The sequence below is a fragment of the Phlebotomus argentipes genome, unplaced genomic scaffold (assembly GCF_947086385.1).
Source record: "Phlebotomus argentipes unplaced genomic scaffold, Phlebotomus argentipes genome assembly contig_15, whole genome shotgun sequence".
Classification (NCBI taxonomy): domain Eukaryota; kingdom Metazoa; phylum Arthropoda; class Insecta; order Diptera; family Psychodidae; genus Phlebotomus; species Phlebotomus argentipes.
This window is the reverse complement of record NW_026776181.1, coordinates 17,057,067-17,069,431: the sequence shown is the minus strand read 5'-3', so window position 1 is coordinate 17,069,431 and position 12,365 is coordinate 17,057,067. Positions and strand designations below refer to the sequence as shown.

The 12,365-nt window shown below is 51.4% G+C and overlaps 6 protein-coding genes across 6 annotated transcripts; 3 read left to right on the top strand and 3 right to left on the bottom strand.

The window, feature by feature from the left end:
- Positions 1-7: 7 nt before the first annotated feature.
- Positions 8-2,518, bottom strand: LOC132262890 (conserved oligomeric Golgi complex subunit 4). Its single transcript, XM_059762362.1, has 2 exons — positions 2,331-2,518; positions 8-2,269 (listed from the first exon to the last, which is right to left on the bottom strand). Exons 1-2 carry the CDS (start codon positions 2,514-2,516, stop codon positions 56-58), a joined length of 2,400 nt encoding a protein of 799 aa, XP_059618345.1. The 5' UTR covers positions 2,517-2,518; the 3' UTR covers positions 8-55.
- LOC132262895 (transcription termination factor, mitochondrial) lies at positions 2,502-3,805 on the top strand. Its single transcript, XM_059762369.1, has one exon. It carries the CDS (start codon positions 2,595-2,597, stop codon positions 3,792-3,794), a length of 1,200 nt encoding a protein of 399 aa, XP_059618352.1. The 5' UTR covers positions 2,502-2,594; the 3' UTR covers positions 3,795-3,805.
- Positions 3,806-3,823: 18 nt separating this feature from the next.
- LOC132262896 (ATP synthase mitochondrial F1 complex assembly factor 2) lies at positions 3,824-4,802 on the bottom strand. The gene is made up of 2 exons (XM_059762370.1): positions 4,613-4,802; positions 3,824-4,560 (listed from the first exon to the last, which is right to left on the bottom strand). The coding sequence occupies exons 1-2, from the start codon at positions 4,698-4,700 to the stop codon at positions 3,824-3,826; spliced, it is 825 nt and encodes a 274-aa protein (XP_059618353.1). The 5' UTR covers positions 4,701-4,802.
- A 22-nt stretch (positions 4,803-4,824) lies between these two features.
- Positions 4,825-7,222, top strand: LOC132262891 (apoptosis-inducing factor 1, mitochondrial). The gene is made up of 4 exons (XM_059762363.1): positions 4,825-5,017; positions 5,112-5,161; positions 5,374-6,609; positions 6,691-7,222. Exons 1-4 carry the CDS (start codon positions 4,936-4,938, stop codon positions 7,165-7,167), a joined length of 1,845 nt encoding a protein of 614 aa, XP_059618346.1. The 5' UTR covers positions 4,825-4,935; the 3' UTR covers positions 7,168-7,222.
- Positions 7,213-8,900, bottom strand: LOC132262892 (protein O-glucosyltransferase 2-like). The gene is made up of 2 exons (XM_059762364.1): positions 8,596-8,900; positions 7,213-8,527 (listed from the first exon to the last, which is right to left on the bottom strand). Exons 1-2 carry the CDS (start codon positions 8,898-8,900, stop codon positions 7,213-7,215), a joined length of 1,620 nt encoding a protein of 539 aa, XP_059618347.1.
- On the top strand, positions 8,884-11,632 carry LOC132262894 (WD repeat and FYVE domain-containing protein 2). The gene is made up of 3 exons (XM_059762368.1): positions 8,884-9,974; positions 10,137-10,278; positions 10,685-11,632. The coding sequence occupies exons 1-3, from the start codon at positions 9,026-9,028 to the stop codon at positions 10,821-10,823; spliced, it is 1,230 nt and encodes a 409-aa protein (XP_059618351.1). The 5' UTR covers positions 8,884-9,025; the 3' UTR covers positions 10,824-11,632.
- Positions 11,633-12,365: the final 733 nt, after the last annotated feature.

Below are 12,365 nucleotides of genomic sequence, written 5' to 3'. Positions count from 1 at the left end.
CGCCATCTACAATACTTTTAAAATAACGATTTATTAACTTCCTGGAACATCCGCTCTAGATCTTCAACTTCTTGATGTCATCCACCCGGAAGTCCATCCGCAGAGCCATTATCGTGCGTATCTCATTGGGCGTGAGTCTCCAAGTCGGCGTGGTGCTCGTGTCGCTGGGATTGTAGTAATCACTGAGCTCGGAAACGCGATCGAGGTTGAGAATCGTTGCAATTTGCGTGAGTCTGGCCAGTTTATCACGCACGGACCACGAAGTGGCTCCCGTGAGATAGGTGGACAGCGTGCGAACCTCCTGGTCCAGCACTAGGCCGCCCAATCTGTTGAATGACGACTTCCTGATCACCCTCTCGAGGCGTGCCGTGACATCTGTGGCCAGAATCTCCACGAGAATTCCGTAATTGCGCGCCGTCAGCACAGTTTCGAAGGACTTGAGGAGGGAATCGATCTGCGAGATGAGCGACTGGATGAATGTCTCACCGGCATCGTAAGCGGCGAGCTCCTCCTCAGTCAGATTGTGGCTCAAGTTGAGGAATTCATCCACCCACTGGTGAAGTCGAGGCTTCATTGCGCTGGAGCGCAATTGCTGCATCCCAAAGTCAATCACGGCCTTCAGCGTGTCACCCACAGACTTCAGGCCACTCGTGCAGCTCTCCAGCTTCTCATTCTCGCGCGCCGAGAGACTGGGAAAGGCGATCTTGATCTCCTCCGTCATCATCGTCCACAGCGTCTCGATGTACTCAGTCGCCACATCGGCGTCGTTGAGCTTCACCAGGAAGTTGCTTCTCGCCTGTTCCGTGTCTGACGTCTGAATCTTCCCCTGCTGAATGGAGCTCTGCAGCACATTGTAGGCCTGCGCCAGATCGATATATCCCGACGGATAGCCAGCCTTGAGAGGCGTCTTGAGGGCAGAAACGAAGTCATTCTCCAGATTTGTGGCAGCATTGTTGATCACAGCGCAAATCCCGTCCAGAGACTGTGTCGTGTTGGCCCTGCGGATGCACTTGCGCACAATGAAGAAGACATCATCGATCATGCTGGAGCACTGCTGCCCAGACTCGTGGACATCCAGGGCGATCGCCTTCAGGACACTTTCCTCCATGAAGAAGCGCTCGAAGAGCAGATAAATCCCGAGAATCTCCTGCATCTGTCGATTGAGATCGGAGTTCTTCAGGCATGTCTCAACACTCTCCCACGCGGATTTCCTCTTCTCCTCGTCCAGCGAGCTGCTCTCCAAATCCTTCAGCACGCGCCGCTTCATGAATCTCACATAGAGTTCCGCTCTGGAGTGCATAATCGTGATCTCTCCTATCAGGGAGTCAATATCCTTGGGATTCAGCTTGTCCACTGATCCACCGGACGGCTTGCGATAGTGTCCAGCGGCGGAGACTCCGCTGCTCTTGATGTACTCGTTGATCTGATTCACTCTTCGCTGAATTTGGCGACCTTTGTTGAACTCCAGCAGACAAATCTTCACCTCCTGGTCGCACTCCTGCTGCAAGATCTTCACCATCTGGTGCAGACGACCTGTGCCGTAGTAGGACTCGATGATGGGCTGATTCACTTCCACCACACGAGCGATGTTCTCCAGCAGAATGGTCAGCGTGTCTGCAAAAGCCACAACAGTTCTCTTCTCCGCCTTGGCCGTGTCCATTGACGTCCTCAGCTCCTTCTGCGCCTTCGTGTTCAGCTTCTGACAGATGTAGGAGGAGAACTTCTCAATCCCATGATCATGCATGCCCAGGAGAGGGAAGATCTTGAAGAATCTTTCCACCGACGCCAGATCGTCCTTCTTCACGGACTCATCGAATTTCTGTGTGATGAGATGACGCAGCTGCATTGTCGCCTGCTGGAGCGTATCCACAGCCTTGCTCACGGACGACACAGACTCTGATACGTCGTCTGCCGTCTTCTTCAGCAGGGATTCGTCCATCGACAGGAACCGATGAACATGGGCTGCGCCCTTCTCGTAATCCTCCTCCTTGATGGCTGTCATCACTCCCTGGCTGCACAGCTGGAGATCTATGAGATCGTGGACGCGCTGCTGGCACTCAGACACGCGACTCCTGGCCTCATCCAGACGCCTCACTTTGGCACTCACATTCTCCGCCAACACTCCCGTATGGTTGATCACCTCGGACAGTTTCCGCGAGTCACTCTTCACCAGACCAATCTCACTTATGCCACGCACAATTCCCTCCATCCTGGCATCTATCTGGCTCTGCCTGGACAGGATTTCCCTCAACTTCTCATTCACGGCATCCTAGAAAAGATCCAAGAACAATCAGTGAAAGACTACTAAAATATTTCCCCGTGTTTTTTACCTCTTTTTCCGCAATTTTCGCACAGAATTCGTCGATTTTCACACCCGTTGACAGATCACCGATCTGTATTTGATACTCCAAATCCTCAATTTCCTTTAACATCCTGGAAAATTGCCTTTTTACGGGGCGATCAAGAAATTTCTGCCCTCTTTCCGGAACGCACTGACAGCTCAGCAGTTTTGCCATAACCTCACCTTTCGCGCCTGATGCGAAATGGTAAACATCCCAGTTTTCAGCTGAAAATCTCTGTTATTCCCAGTGACAATGATCCCTGCATTGCTGCGGACCCTCAGGAACACATCCAAGCGCACTTCCGCGCAGTTATACTGGAGATTCGAAGCGGAGAGATGCGGTTTTTCCACACTTCGCCCTGACCTGGCATCTGCGGATGATGATACTGCGGATCCCACTGCAAATCAGGTGTTTGAAGACTATCGGCGGAAGAACATACTGCTGATCAAGCTGAAAGCACTGATGAGATGTAGCCACACTGACGCGAAGAGATTCATAGACTCCTCGAAGTACCTCAAGACGATGGAGCACAACAGCATTCTGGACAGCGTGCGGTATTTGCAGATCCGGAAAGCCCCCGCGCAAACAATCATGGAGAATCCCTGGCTTCTGCTGCAGAGTAAGACTGTCTTGAGGGGAAAGTTCCTCTCGTTGCACGCCATGAATCCCAGGGAATTGATCGACTTCATACCGCTGCTGCGAATGTCTTCTCTGGCACTGTCACGGCTCGTCCAGAAGTATGAACAGGAAAGTGCCCAGATCCCTGGGAAACATCGACTGTACTACATTAGTGATCGTCTCGAAGTGGAGCCAAAGATCGTGGCCAAGTATCTGTCGACGCACCAGTTCATGTTCTACATCTCCTTGCCGTCTCTGTTTGAGAATCTGGACATCATGATGAGGTACAACATCGCGCCGATGAACATCCTCAAAGATCTGTGGGCTTTCCGCTACAATTCCGTGTCCATCGAGTTCCGCCTGCAGCGCGCTCAGCAGGCGGCCGTGGAGAAGCCCATGCCGTGGATGGTGAGATGTCCCAAGGCGATCTTCGACAAATCGATCCAACTGCAGCAGGAAAATCGCGCTTTGCTGGGCTCGAACGAGACCACGCTGGACTATCTATCCGAGCGTCTGGGCTACGATCTCGAGACCACCAAGTACATCGCGTCCAAGCATCCGGCGGTCTTGCGCGTGCGGATGACGAAAGTGAAGGAGATTCTGGACTTCCTGCTCCTCGAGGCCGGCTACAAACCTCACGACATCGCTCAGGTGCCGCGAGTCCTCTGCCACAGCTTGGACACCACCAAAGCGCGCCTGGCGGAGCTCAAGGAAATGGGCTGCGTGCCCTCAACACTAGTGATCATCTGCAAGAGCCAGCGCGAGTTCGAGAAGTTCGTCAATCATTGGCTCGCCACGCGCGACAAATTGGGCATTTCGGAGAATCAGAAGTAGAATGACTGGACAATATATTATAGTTTAATCTACACTGTGAGTTTCTGCTTCACCAGACTCCCTGAGGAGTGGAAGAAGACGAAGAGCACAGCTGCAGCCACTCTGGCTTGCAATTCCTGCTGACTCGAGTCGTGCGCCCACTCAACTCTGCCCCAGAAGCCCAGCTGGAACTCCTCCTCGAGGCGCGACAGCAGCACGGCTCGCTCTGTGGTCAGGAATCTGTCCATCACGGCGAACGCGAGGAGCACCGACTTTAGGCTGTCCACGGCGAAAGTGATGCCGTGCAGAGCAGCCTCGCTGTGCGACATCAAGTACTTGCTCACGCTCATCCTCGTCTGCGCCGAGACTGTGGGCGTGTTTATGTCTCTGCTCTTCAGCAGATCCGCCTCGAATCGCTCGTTGAACCACGCAATCACCGGATCCCATTCCTTCGCCTGCGTGACCGCCAAATCGTCCTCCTCGCCGGACTGGAAGAGCACCGTGTCCGTGGGCAGGTAGTTCACAATGTAGTTCACCATGTCCAGCTTCGTCAGCCTGTTGGGATTGTCCAGGACGGTGTTGCAGAGCGACGTGAGATGCATGTTCGACCTGTCGATTGTCTCCCTCTGCGAATCCCACTCTGCAGCCACCGCTATAGCCAGGGGCTCGCTCTCCACCTGGAACACCTTCCCGCTGGGCGTTTTCAGCTTCCTCTGGTCCAGTGTCACCTCGAACTTGCCATCGCTGGAGGAGATGCTGGTGTTTCTGTAGAATCTCTTCACGGTGCCTGAAAAAGCAGAGGTTAGAAAACTCAATCATGCATTTTCTCTTCAACTCACCATAGGATCTCGAGTATTTTGCACTCAGCGCAGACTTGAGCGTCAGCGAAGGTCTGCTGATCACGTTCCTTAGCAAGACACTCAACATTTTTCAAGCAAATCTAGGAAATTCCCAGGAATTCCTTCCCGGTGGCGAGCGGTCGTATTGTTGTCATAAAACGGGGCCGACTTGCCGAATGTCATGCCAGCATGCCAGTGAGTGCGCTGCAGTTGGCACTCGTGTGCTTTCTGACATTCTCACCGCCGCGATTTGAGGTTAGCCGCTGAGTTTTATTTTGCCCCTTTTTATTTGTTTAGCAAAATAGCCGAAAACAGAGGATAAAATGCCCAATTTAGTGAAATTCGGCGTAAGAACGTGTTACTCCCTGCCATGGAGGAGTCTCCCAGCGGTGACTACACTCACCAGTGAGTATTTGGCTGGAGAAGAGGACTTCTTTCCATGGCGGATGAATTCAATGTGCCAATAAATTATGTAATTGCATTGCCTTTCTCTCCGCAGGAACACAAATTTCCAGGCGGTTTTTCTCGAAGCACGTGCGAAATGATACGGTAAAAGTCAAGAAGGGTCAAGAGAAGCAGATTAACAAGGTTTCGGGCAAATTCATATTCCCTCTAACAAAATGTCAAGATGTTCCCAAAACACCTTGTCCTCCGGAAAGCGCTCATGTGGAGAAGGTTCACTCATTTCACAGCTCATCGCTTACTAAATGTCCTTCTGTGTCCGTGCTAAGGATAACTGTGTGTGTGGTTTTCCTTTGCAGAAACCTTTATTTGAGGGAACGAAGACTCTGTATGCGGAGAAAAGATCGATTTCACTCTCCGCGCAGGATTGCAAGGAGTCTCAGGAGAAACCCACTCAGGAAGCACAGCAACAGGTGTCATCGGGCGGCGAGAAGCCGCCCCCGGAGTCTCAGGACAGCAGCAATCGTCTCTATTGGCTGCTCCTTGCCGTCATTCTGCTGGCCGGCGGAGCTGCTGTTCTGCAGAACTACAGCGTCTTCGACTCCAAGGTCCCGGACAAGCAGTCCGAGGATGAGGAGGCGAAGAAACGGCGGCGAGTGCCAGCCACGGCGGGTGAGATCCCCAAGGAGGTGCCGTATCTCCTGATTGGCGGCGGAACTGCCGCTTTCGCCGCTTTTCGTGCCATAAAATCTCACGAGCCCAAGGCGAAGATCATGCTGATCACGGATGAGCTCGAGATGCCCTACATGAGACCGCCTCTGTCCAAGGAGATCTGGCAGAACAGCGACGCGACCGGCAAGCTCTCCTTCAAGCAGTGGAACGGCGTGGAGCGCAGCGTCTTCTACGAGCCCGATGAGTTCTATCTCAATCCCAAGGACTTGCCGGACACCGCCAACGGCGGCGTGGCCGTGGTGCGCGGCTACACAGTCGACAGACTGGATGTGGTGCAGAGCACGGCCGTTCTGAGCGACGGCACTGAGATCAAGTACGGCAAGGTTCTCCTGGCGCCCGGCTCGATTCCCAAGAGCCTGGGCGTCTTCTCCAGCGCTCCGCTGGCCGTGCAGGCCAGGGTGTCGACCTTCAAGACCATCGCGGACTACCAGCATCTGCTGAAGGTGCTGGACAAGGCCAAGTCCATCGCAATTGTCGGCGGCGGCTTCCTCGGCAGCGAATTGGCGTGCTCTCTGGCCAAGTACAACGGCGCCAAGAGCCCGCAGATCTTCCAGATCTTCCACGAGCGCGGCAACATGGGCAGAGTTCTGCCTGAGTATCTCAGCAAGTGGACGACGGAGCGCGTCCGCGAGGAGGGCGTCACGGTGTTCAGCGGGAATCAAGTCGTGAGCGCTGAGATGAGTGGCAAGCAGGTGAAGCTGAATCTGATCGATGGGAAAGTCGTGCTCGTGGATCATGTGATCGTGGCGGCGGGATCGGAGCCCAACACGAAGCTGGCGGACAAGTCAAAGCTGGAGTTGCACCCGGAAATGGGAGGATACATCGTGAATTCCGAGCTGCAGGCCAGGAGTAATGTTTATGTGGTGAGTAAGACCACTTTATTGCCTCCCAAACACGCCTTTCCGGGAGGACAAGAACTAATCTTCTTTCTCTTGACTTCTCAGGCTGGCGATGTGGCGAATTTCTACGATCAGCGGCTGGGGCGCCGCCGCGTGGAGCATCACGATCACGCGGTGGTTAGCGGACGACTGGCTGGCGAGAACATGGTGGGCCTGAAGAAGCCTTACACGCATCAGAGCATGTTCTGGTCGGATTTGGGCGCCAATTTGGGCTACGAGGCGATCGGATTGGTGGACTCTGGCCTGGAGACTGTGGGCGTGTTCGCGCGGAGCGATCAGGAGAGTGCCACGAAGGTGGTTGAGAACGCGCAAAGTGATCCCGGTGAGGATTACAAGAGAGGCGTGATCTTCTACGTGAAGGAGAAGCGCATTGTGGGCGTTCTTCTGTGGAATCTCTTCAATCGCATCAACATCGCCAGGAAAGTGATCAATGAGGATGTGGACACGAGCGATTGGAACGAAGTGGCGAAGCTCTTTCACATCTATGGCCAGGAGGAGGAGTCAAAGGAGGCGTCAGAGTGAAGAGGAATTGTTTTATATGTCACAGTAAGGAATAAATTTCTGCATTTACAGTTCATCTCGAGGGGATTTCCTGTCGCATGAGCATTCTGGCGACTCTTGATGGACGCTCTCCATCTCGGGCGTCACTGAGACGACGTGGGCAGTCGTGAGCTCACTCCAGCGCCGGAAGAGGAGCACGTGGTAGCAGAAAATGTGGGCAGGCAGGAGATTCTCGCGGACAAAGGCGCGAGCGTTCTGGGCAATCTTGCGTGCTTCGGCGTCGTGAGCTTTCGCCCACTGGAGTTTGCTGATGAGATCCGACAGGTCGCGTCGGAAGGGAATGTAGTGCACCATCGGCTTCAGGCTGCCGTAGAAGTGCTCGTAGAAGGGCGACTCCTGCTTCAGCACCACACTGTCGCCGGCCAGAAGGTAGGGCAGCCGATAGGCGGCCACAGTTCCGTCCATGCTGACTTGGTACTTGTGGTGGAAGAAGCGGAAGAACGGCACGCGCTGGCTCTTCCCGTACTTCTCCTCCGCGTCGCGGAAGAAGAAGTAGTTCGTGATGGCAGAGTCCAGGAGATCGGGATGCTGCCGGGAGAGATCCGTGAGCAGGAGACGCTCTCGACTGGCGTCTCTGCCGCGAAAGAATCCTCTGGGCATCTTCTCGCTCCACGGCTTCTCTGCCTTCTGCACGGACAGGATGTCCAGGGAGACTCTCCGCATTGCCTCCAGCGTGGACTCGGTGATGTCGTACGTCGGCATGACGATGTCGTGAGAGTCTGAGCTGCCGCACCAGGAGAATATCGGCCAGGGACCAGTTGTGCGACTCCTGCCGCCCTTCCTGCTCATCGGCCAGTCGCCCAAGTTCACGAACATCTCCATGTCTGGCAGCTTAACCTTGCGCAGCACGGACAGGAGAATGGCGTCCATGAACATGCTGAATCCCGCGATGCCAAAGCATCGACGGAAGACTTTGCCGGACTTTATCACGTACTGACACATGGCCAGAGTGCCCGGATTGGCCTGCGCGAAGTGATCCAGCATCTTCCGCTGGACGTGAGTGAAATTAATTCCAGCGAATTTGAAGAGATCTTCCTCAATCTGCGGATGATCTTTGGGACACTGCCAGACACTCAGGAATTCGTCCATGTCGAGCGGACAGGAGCAGGCGTCTGGGAAGATCGCTCCGGGCAGATTGTAGGGTGATTCTCCCAGATGATGGTCATGATATTTGATGTGAATAGAAGCTGATCTGCACTCCTTCTGGATTCTGTATCGCACAATAATGCTTCCATCGCCGGCATTTAGCTGCTCAAGCTGATTGCGACAATTCTCTCCCTTCAGCTGAACATCTAGACTGACATTGTGTGAGTCTGTAATGCTGGTGAAGAGTGAGATATATCAGTGGAATTGTGAGTGAAAATGGGAAAAAGCCACACAGCAACGCACTTTTCACCGGCTTTGTTGACCAGCTGCACGAAGAAATATTTCACAGGCAGGGAACTTTCACCCAAACCCGGACCCCAAATCACACACTTCCCGTAGTCGAGGTCTAGTAAAGTCACTGGGGATGGGAGGAATGCTATCACAGCCAGAAAGAGGAGATTCATTGTGGAGAAACGGTGAAAATGGGCTGGAGAAAAACTCCCCAAAAACGTCTCTGTCAGTCGTATTTGTAAACAAAGTGTGAAATTCGCCGCGACAGCGACAACCCCAATTCGCCGTGCGATCTGGCAACCCAGTGACGTCGCCATTCGTGGAAAAAAGGGCAATCTGTCAAGGGAAGTTTTGCGTTTCTGCGGATAATCTCCTCTTCCTGGTGAGCTGTGGAGCAGGTGAAAAAGGCTAAGTGGTGCGTGCTGTGCAGAGTGTGATTGACATGGCGGCAGAGATAAAACCAGCCCCGCGCACGGGCAACGACCAGCGCTTCAGCACGTCGAAGAAGCCCGAGTTGCTGAGCAAGCTCGAGGGCTGCGGCGACGACGTGAACGCCGCCTGCCTGATTCCGGGCGAGGACGGCGTGATCAGCGTGTCGGACGACAAGACGATCCGCGTGTGGCTGAAGCGCGGCTCGGGGCAGTACTGGCCCAGCATCTGCCAGTACATGCCGTCCGGCTGCTCCTCCCTGGACTACATTCCCGAGACGAGGCACCTGTTCGTGGGCCAGGAGAACGGCACCGTGTCGCAGTACCTGCTGGCCGAGGACTGCAACAGCCTGCAGCTCATCCGCGACTTCCTGGCGCACCAGGCGCGCGTGGTGGCGGTGGTGTTCGCGAAGCACAGTGGCTGGATCCTGAGCGCCGGACGCGACAAGATCTTCTCCTACCACTGCACCAGCACGGGCAACCGCCTGGGCGGCTACACGTTCGAGGCCATGTGCACGGCGCTGCAGTACGACGCGCAGGCCAAGTACGCCTTCGTGGGCGATTACGCCGGCCAGATCACGATGCTGCGCCTGGAGCCGGCGGGCGCCACGTTCGTGACCACCTTCAAGGGACACACCGGCTCGATCCGTGCCTTAAGCTGGGTGGCGGGGCCGCAGCTGCTGTTCAGCGGCTCCTTCGACCAGTCCGTGATCGTGTGGGACGTGGGCGGCCGCCGCGGCACCATCTACGAGCTGCAGGGCCACAGCAACAAGGTGTCGGCGCTGGCGTACGCCAACGGCGCGCAGCAGCTCATCTCCGCCGGCGAGGACTCAGTCATCGTGTTCTGGGAGATGAACGCGATGCGCAAGGAGGTGCCCGAGTGGGTGGAATCGGACATTTGCCAACTCTGCAGCCGGCCGTTCTTCTGGAACCTGAAGGCCATGATGGATCAGCGACAAATTGGTGAGTCACACGGAATTTGTCGCCTTATCGCAAGACGATATATTTACGTGGCGATATCGCGACTCTTTTGTGCATGGCAGACTTCTGTGGCGGCGAAAATATGCCCCAATCGATTTAGCACCGCTGAGAATGTTCTAATTCCGCTCTGTGTCTTCCTTGCAGGCATAAGACAGCATCACTGTCGTCACTGTGGCAAAGCTATTTGTGATAAATGCTCGACAAATCGTATCAACATACCGATAATGGGATTTGAGTTTGACGTGCGAGTGTGTGATCCATGCTTCAAACTTCTGCAGCCAATTGAGTAAGTTCACAGAAAATGCTAAGAAAAGGCTGAAGGGTGTTTTTCTGATCTGTTTCTCTGATTGATATACACTCAGGCGATACAAAATGGTTCAAGAAATGTAGGCCAGAATAGCAAATAACACAAATGGAAGAATTTTTGTGACTGAGAATTGCTCCATTAGTTGTTTGAAGACCTAAAACTGTTTCTTAAAAGACAAATTGGACAATTGAAACAGTTTTTATGCAATACAAAGCATTGAAAAAGTTAATAATGCCTTGATTGACTGAATTCCAATGATCGAAAGGTCTTTTCCTGGTGAGATTTTAGTGCCCTTAAATCTTGCTTCCGGAGGGAAAATGTGAATTTAATTCATCTTTTGACACGTTCCTTTACTAATTTGCTTTCTTCCTTTGGCAATCCTTAGGCGACCGTCGCTGGCGATGTTTCACGATGCGAAGCACAGCATTGTGGCGATGGATTTGGACGAAAGGCGCAAAAGACTGCTGAGCATTGGTCAGGATCGCGTCATAAAAATCTGGGACCTCGCTTCGATTTGGGCTTAACTGTGGCGCTCTGGGGAGATTCCTGAGATGCGCGCGCGCAGCAGCCCTACAATATCGTCATGCTCTTTGCCTCATTGTGCAGTGCTTATCGGCATTTCTGTCTTTCCCTTGTGTCTCCATCCAGGCGGACACTCTGTGGCTGAATGCTATTTATTTGACCTCTTTGTTCTTTCTCTTCCTAAATTCGCAATAGATAGCATTTCACACAAACACACATGCAAACAAGTAAATTATATCATAAGTTAAACATCAAGGTTCTTTTTTATTATGACTATATTGTTAATCTCATGTTAACGTATTTCAATATTATATGGAAAAGAAGAAAAAGGCATATTTTTGTTAATCACTACAATAGCAATGTAACAGAGATTTTAAGGCGCGAGAAAGGGTGGAGAAAGACAATCTTCGGCAAATCCCTTCATTCCTAGTCATGATTGCTTAATTATTCATTTCAATGACTAATGTAAAAAAGAAAATCTTCTGTGGGAATATCGAGAAGGCGAACGAGGAGAAAAGGAGAGAAAAATGCTTTCAACAGGATCGATTTGTTTTGTTACTACTGTTATTGTCTTTCTCGAGGAAATATCAAATCGCTATAAAAAAAAATTGAATGAAAAAAATGTATAAATTCATTTAATTGAGATATTGAACTTATAAACTATTATTTTCTGTAAATATATGTTTACAAAAGAAAAAGAAATTGGATATAAATAAAAAGAGAGAACTTATAGAAAAAAAAAAACAGTGCAGAGAATTTCTGAACATGGTCAATTCCTGACCAAACGCCACTGCAGAGATCATCTTCCAAGTCCTGGACAATAAGAATGGCCAGCAATGAAGTCCGTCAGAGTGATCACGGCGCTCCAAAAAGGGCGCAAAGGATACAATTCATTCTCAAATTGTATTAAATATCATGATCTTGATTTTAAACAAGGGGGAGATAATATCCCTTGAAACTGTACGCCACTTTCTGACACTTCTGTTTCCACAGTGATTCCCAAATTACAATGAATTTCTTAGGTTTCCATCCGATTTCCCTTCAAAAGTGCATTTCAAAATGCTTTTTTGGACATCTTTTCCGATCATAACCTCAAAAATATCACTCAAAGATCTGCAAAAACTCCTTTTTGAAGCTTTCTAGATCACAAAATGAACTCAAAATTGCTAATTCAGAGACAAAATGGTCCAAAAAGCTTTTTAAATGAACATTTTCCATGTCCAAATGACTATTTTTGAGGTTATGCTCGAATTCTACACAATTTCCAGTGTTTCTTGGCATCAAACTGACAATCTTTCCGAGTTGAACATGAGAATTGATGTGCTAGAATCCGAATTATTCATAAAATCTTTCCTTGATTTGTTGTATAACCTAGAAAAATATTTTTATAATTGATTCTGCGTGAAAATCGAAAGAAATTCAAAAAATTTGGATAATTTGTCAGTGAAAAAAAAGCACCGAGGAAAGGAGAATTGTAAGCTTTTTAATTTTTCCACTTCTTAAGTACTTCTGTTGAGCTATACATCACTTCTGATTGTATTATC

Bases quoted from the DNA above. Each gene is read 5' to 3' on its own strand.
- LOC132262890 (XM_059762362.1), bottom strand. From the start codon at position 2,516: ATGGCAAAACTGCTGAGCTGTCAGTGCGTTCCGGAAAGAGGGCAGAAA. The intron at 2,270-2,330 runs GTAAAAAACACG...GATCTTTTCTAG, and splicing joins CGAAAATTGCGGAAAAAGAG to GATGCCGTGAATGAGAAGTT.
- LOC132262895 (XM_059762369.1), top strand. From the start codon at position 2,595: ATGATCCCTGCATTGCTGCGGACCCTCAGGAACACATCCAAGCGCACT.
- LOC132262896 (XM_059762370.1), bottom strand. From the start codon at position 4,700: ATGTTGAGTGTCTTGCTAAGGAACGTGATCAGCAGACCTTCGCTGACG. The intron at 4,561-4,612 runs GTGAGTTGAAGA...CTGCTTTTTCAG, and splicing joins AAAATACTCGAGATCCTATG to GCACCGTGAAGAGATTCTAC.
- LOC132262891 (XM_059762363.1), top strand. From the start codon at position 4,936: ATGCCCAATTTAGTGAAATTCGGCGTAAGAACGTGTTACTCCCTGCCA. The intron at 5,162-5,373 runs GTAAAAGTCAAG...TTTCCTTTGCAG, and splicing joins AGCACGTGCGAAATGATACG to AAACCTTTATTTGAGGGAAC. The intron at 6,610-6,690 runs GTGAGTAAGACC...TTGACTTCTCAG, and splicing joins CCAGGAGTAATGTTTATGTG to GCTGGCGATGTGGCGAATTT.
- LOC132262892 (XM_059762364.1), bottom strand. From the start codon at position 8,900: ATGGCGACGTCACTGGGTTGCCAGATCGCACGGCGAATTGGGGTTGTC. The intron at 8,528-8,595 runs GTGCGTTGCTGT...ACTCTTCACCAG, and splicing joins GTCAACAAAGCCGGTGAAAA to CATTACAGACTCACACAATG.
- LOC132262894 (XM_059762368.1), top strand. From the start codon at position 9,026: ATGGCGGCAGAGATAAAACCAGCCCCGCGCACGGGCAACGACCAGCGC. The intron at 9,975-10,136 runs GTGAGTCACACG...TCTTCCTTGCAG, and splicing joins GATGGATCAGCGACAAATTG to GCATAAGACAGCATCACTGT. The intron at 10,279-10,684 runs GTAAGTTCACAG...GGCAATCCTTAG, and splicing joins AAACTTCTGCAGCCAATTGA to GCGACCGTCGCTGGCGATGT.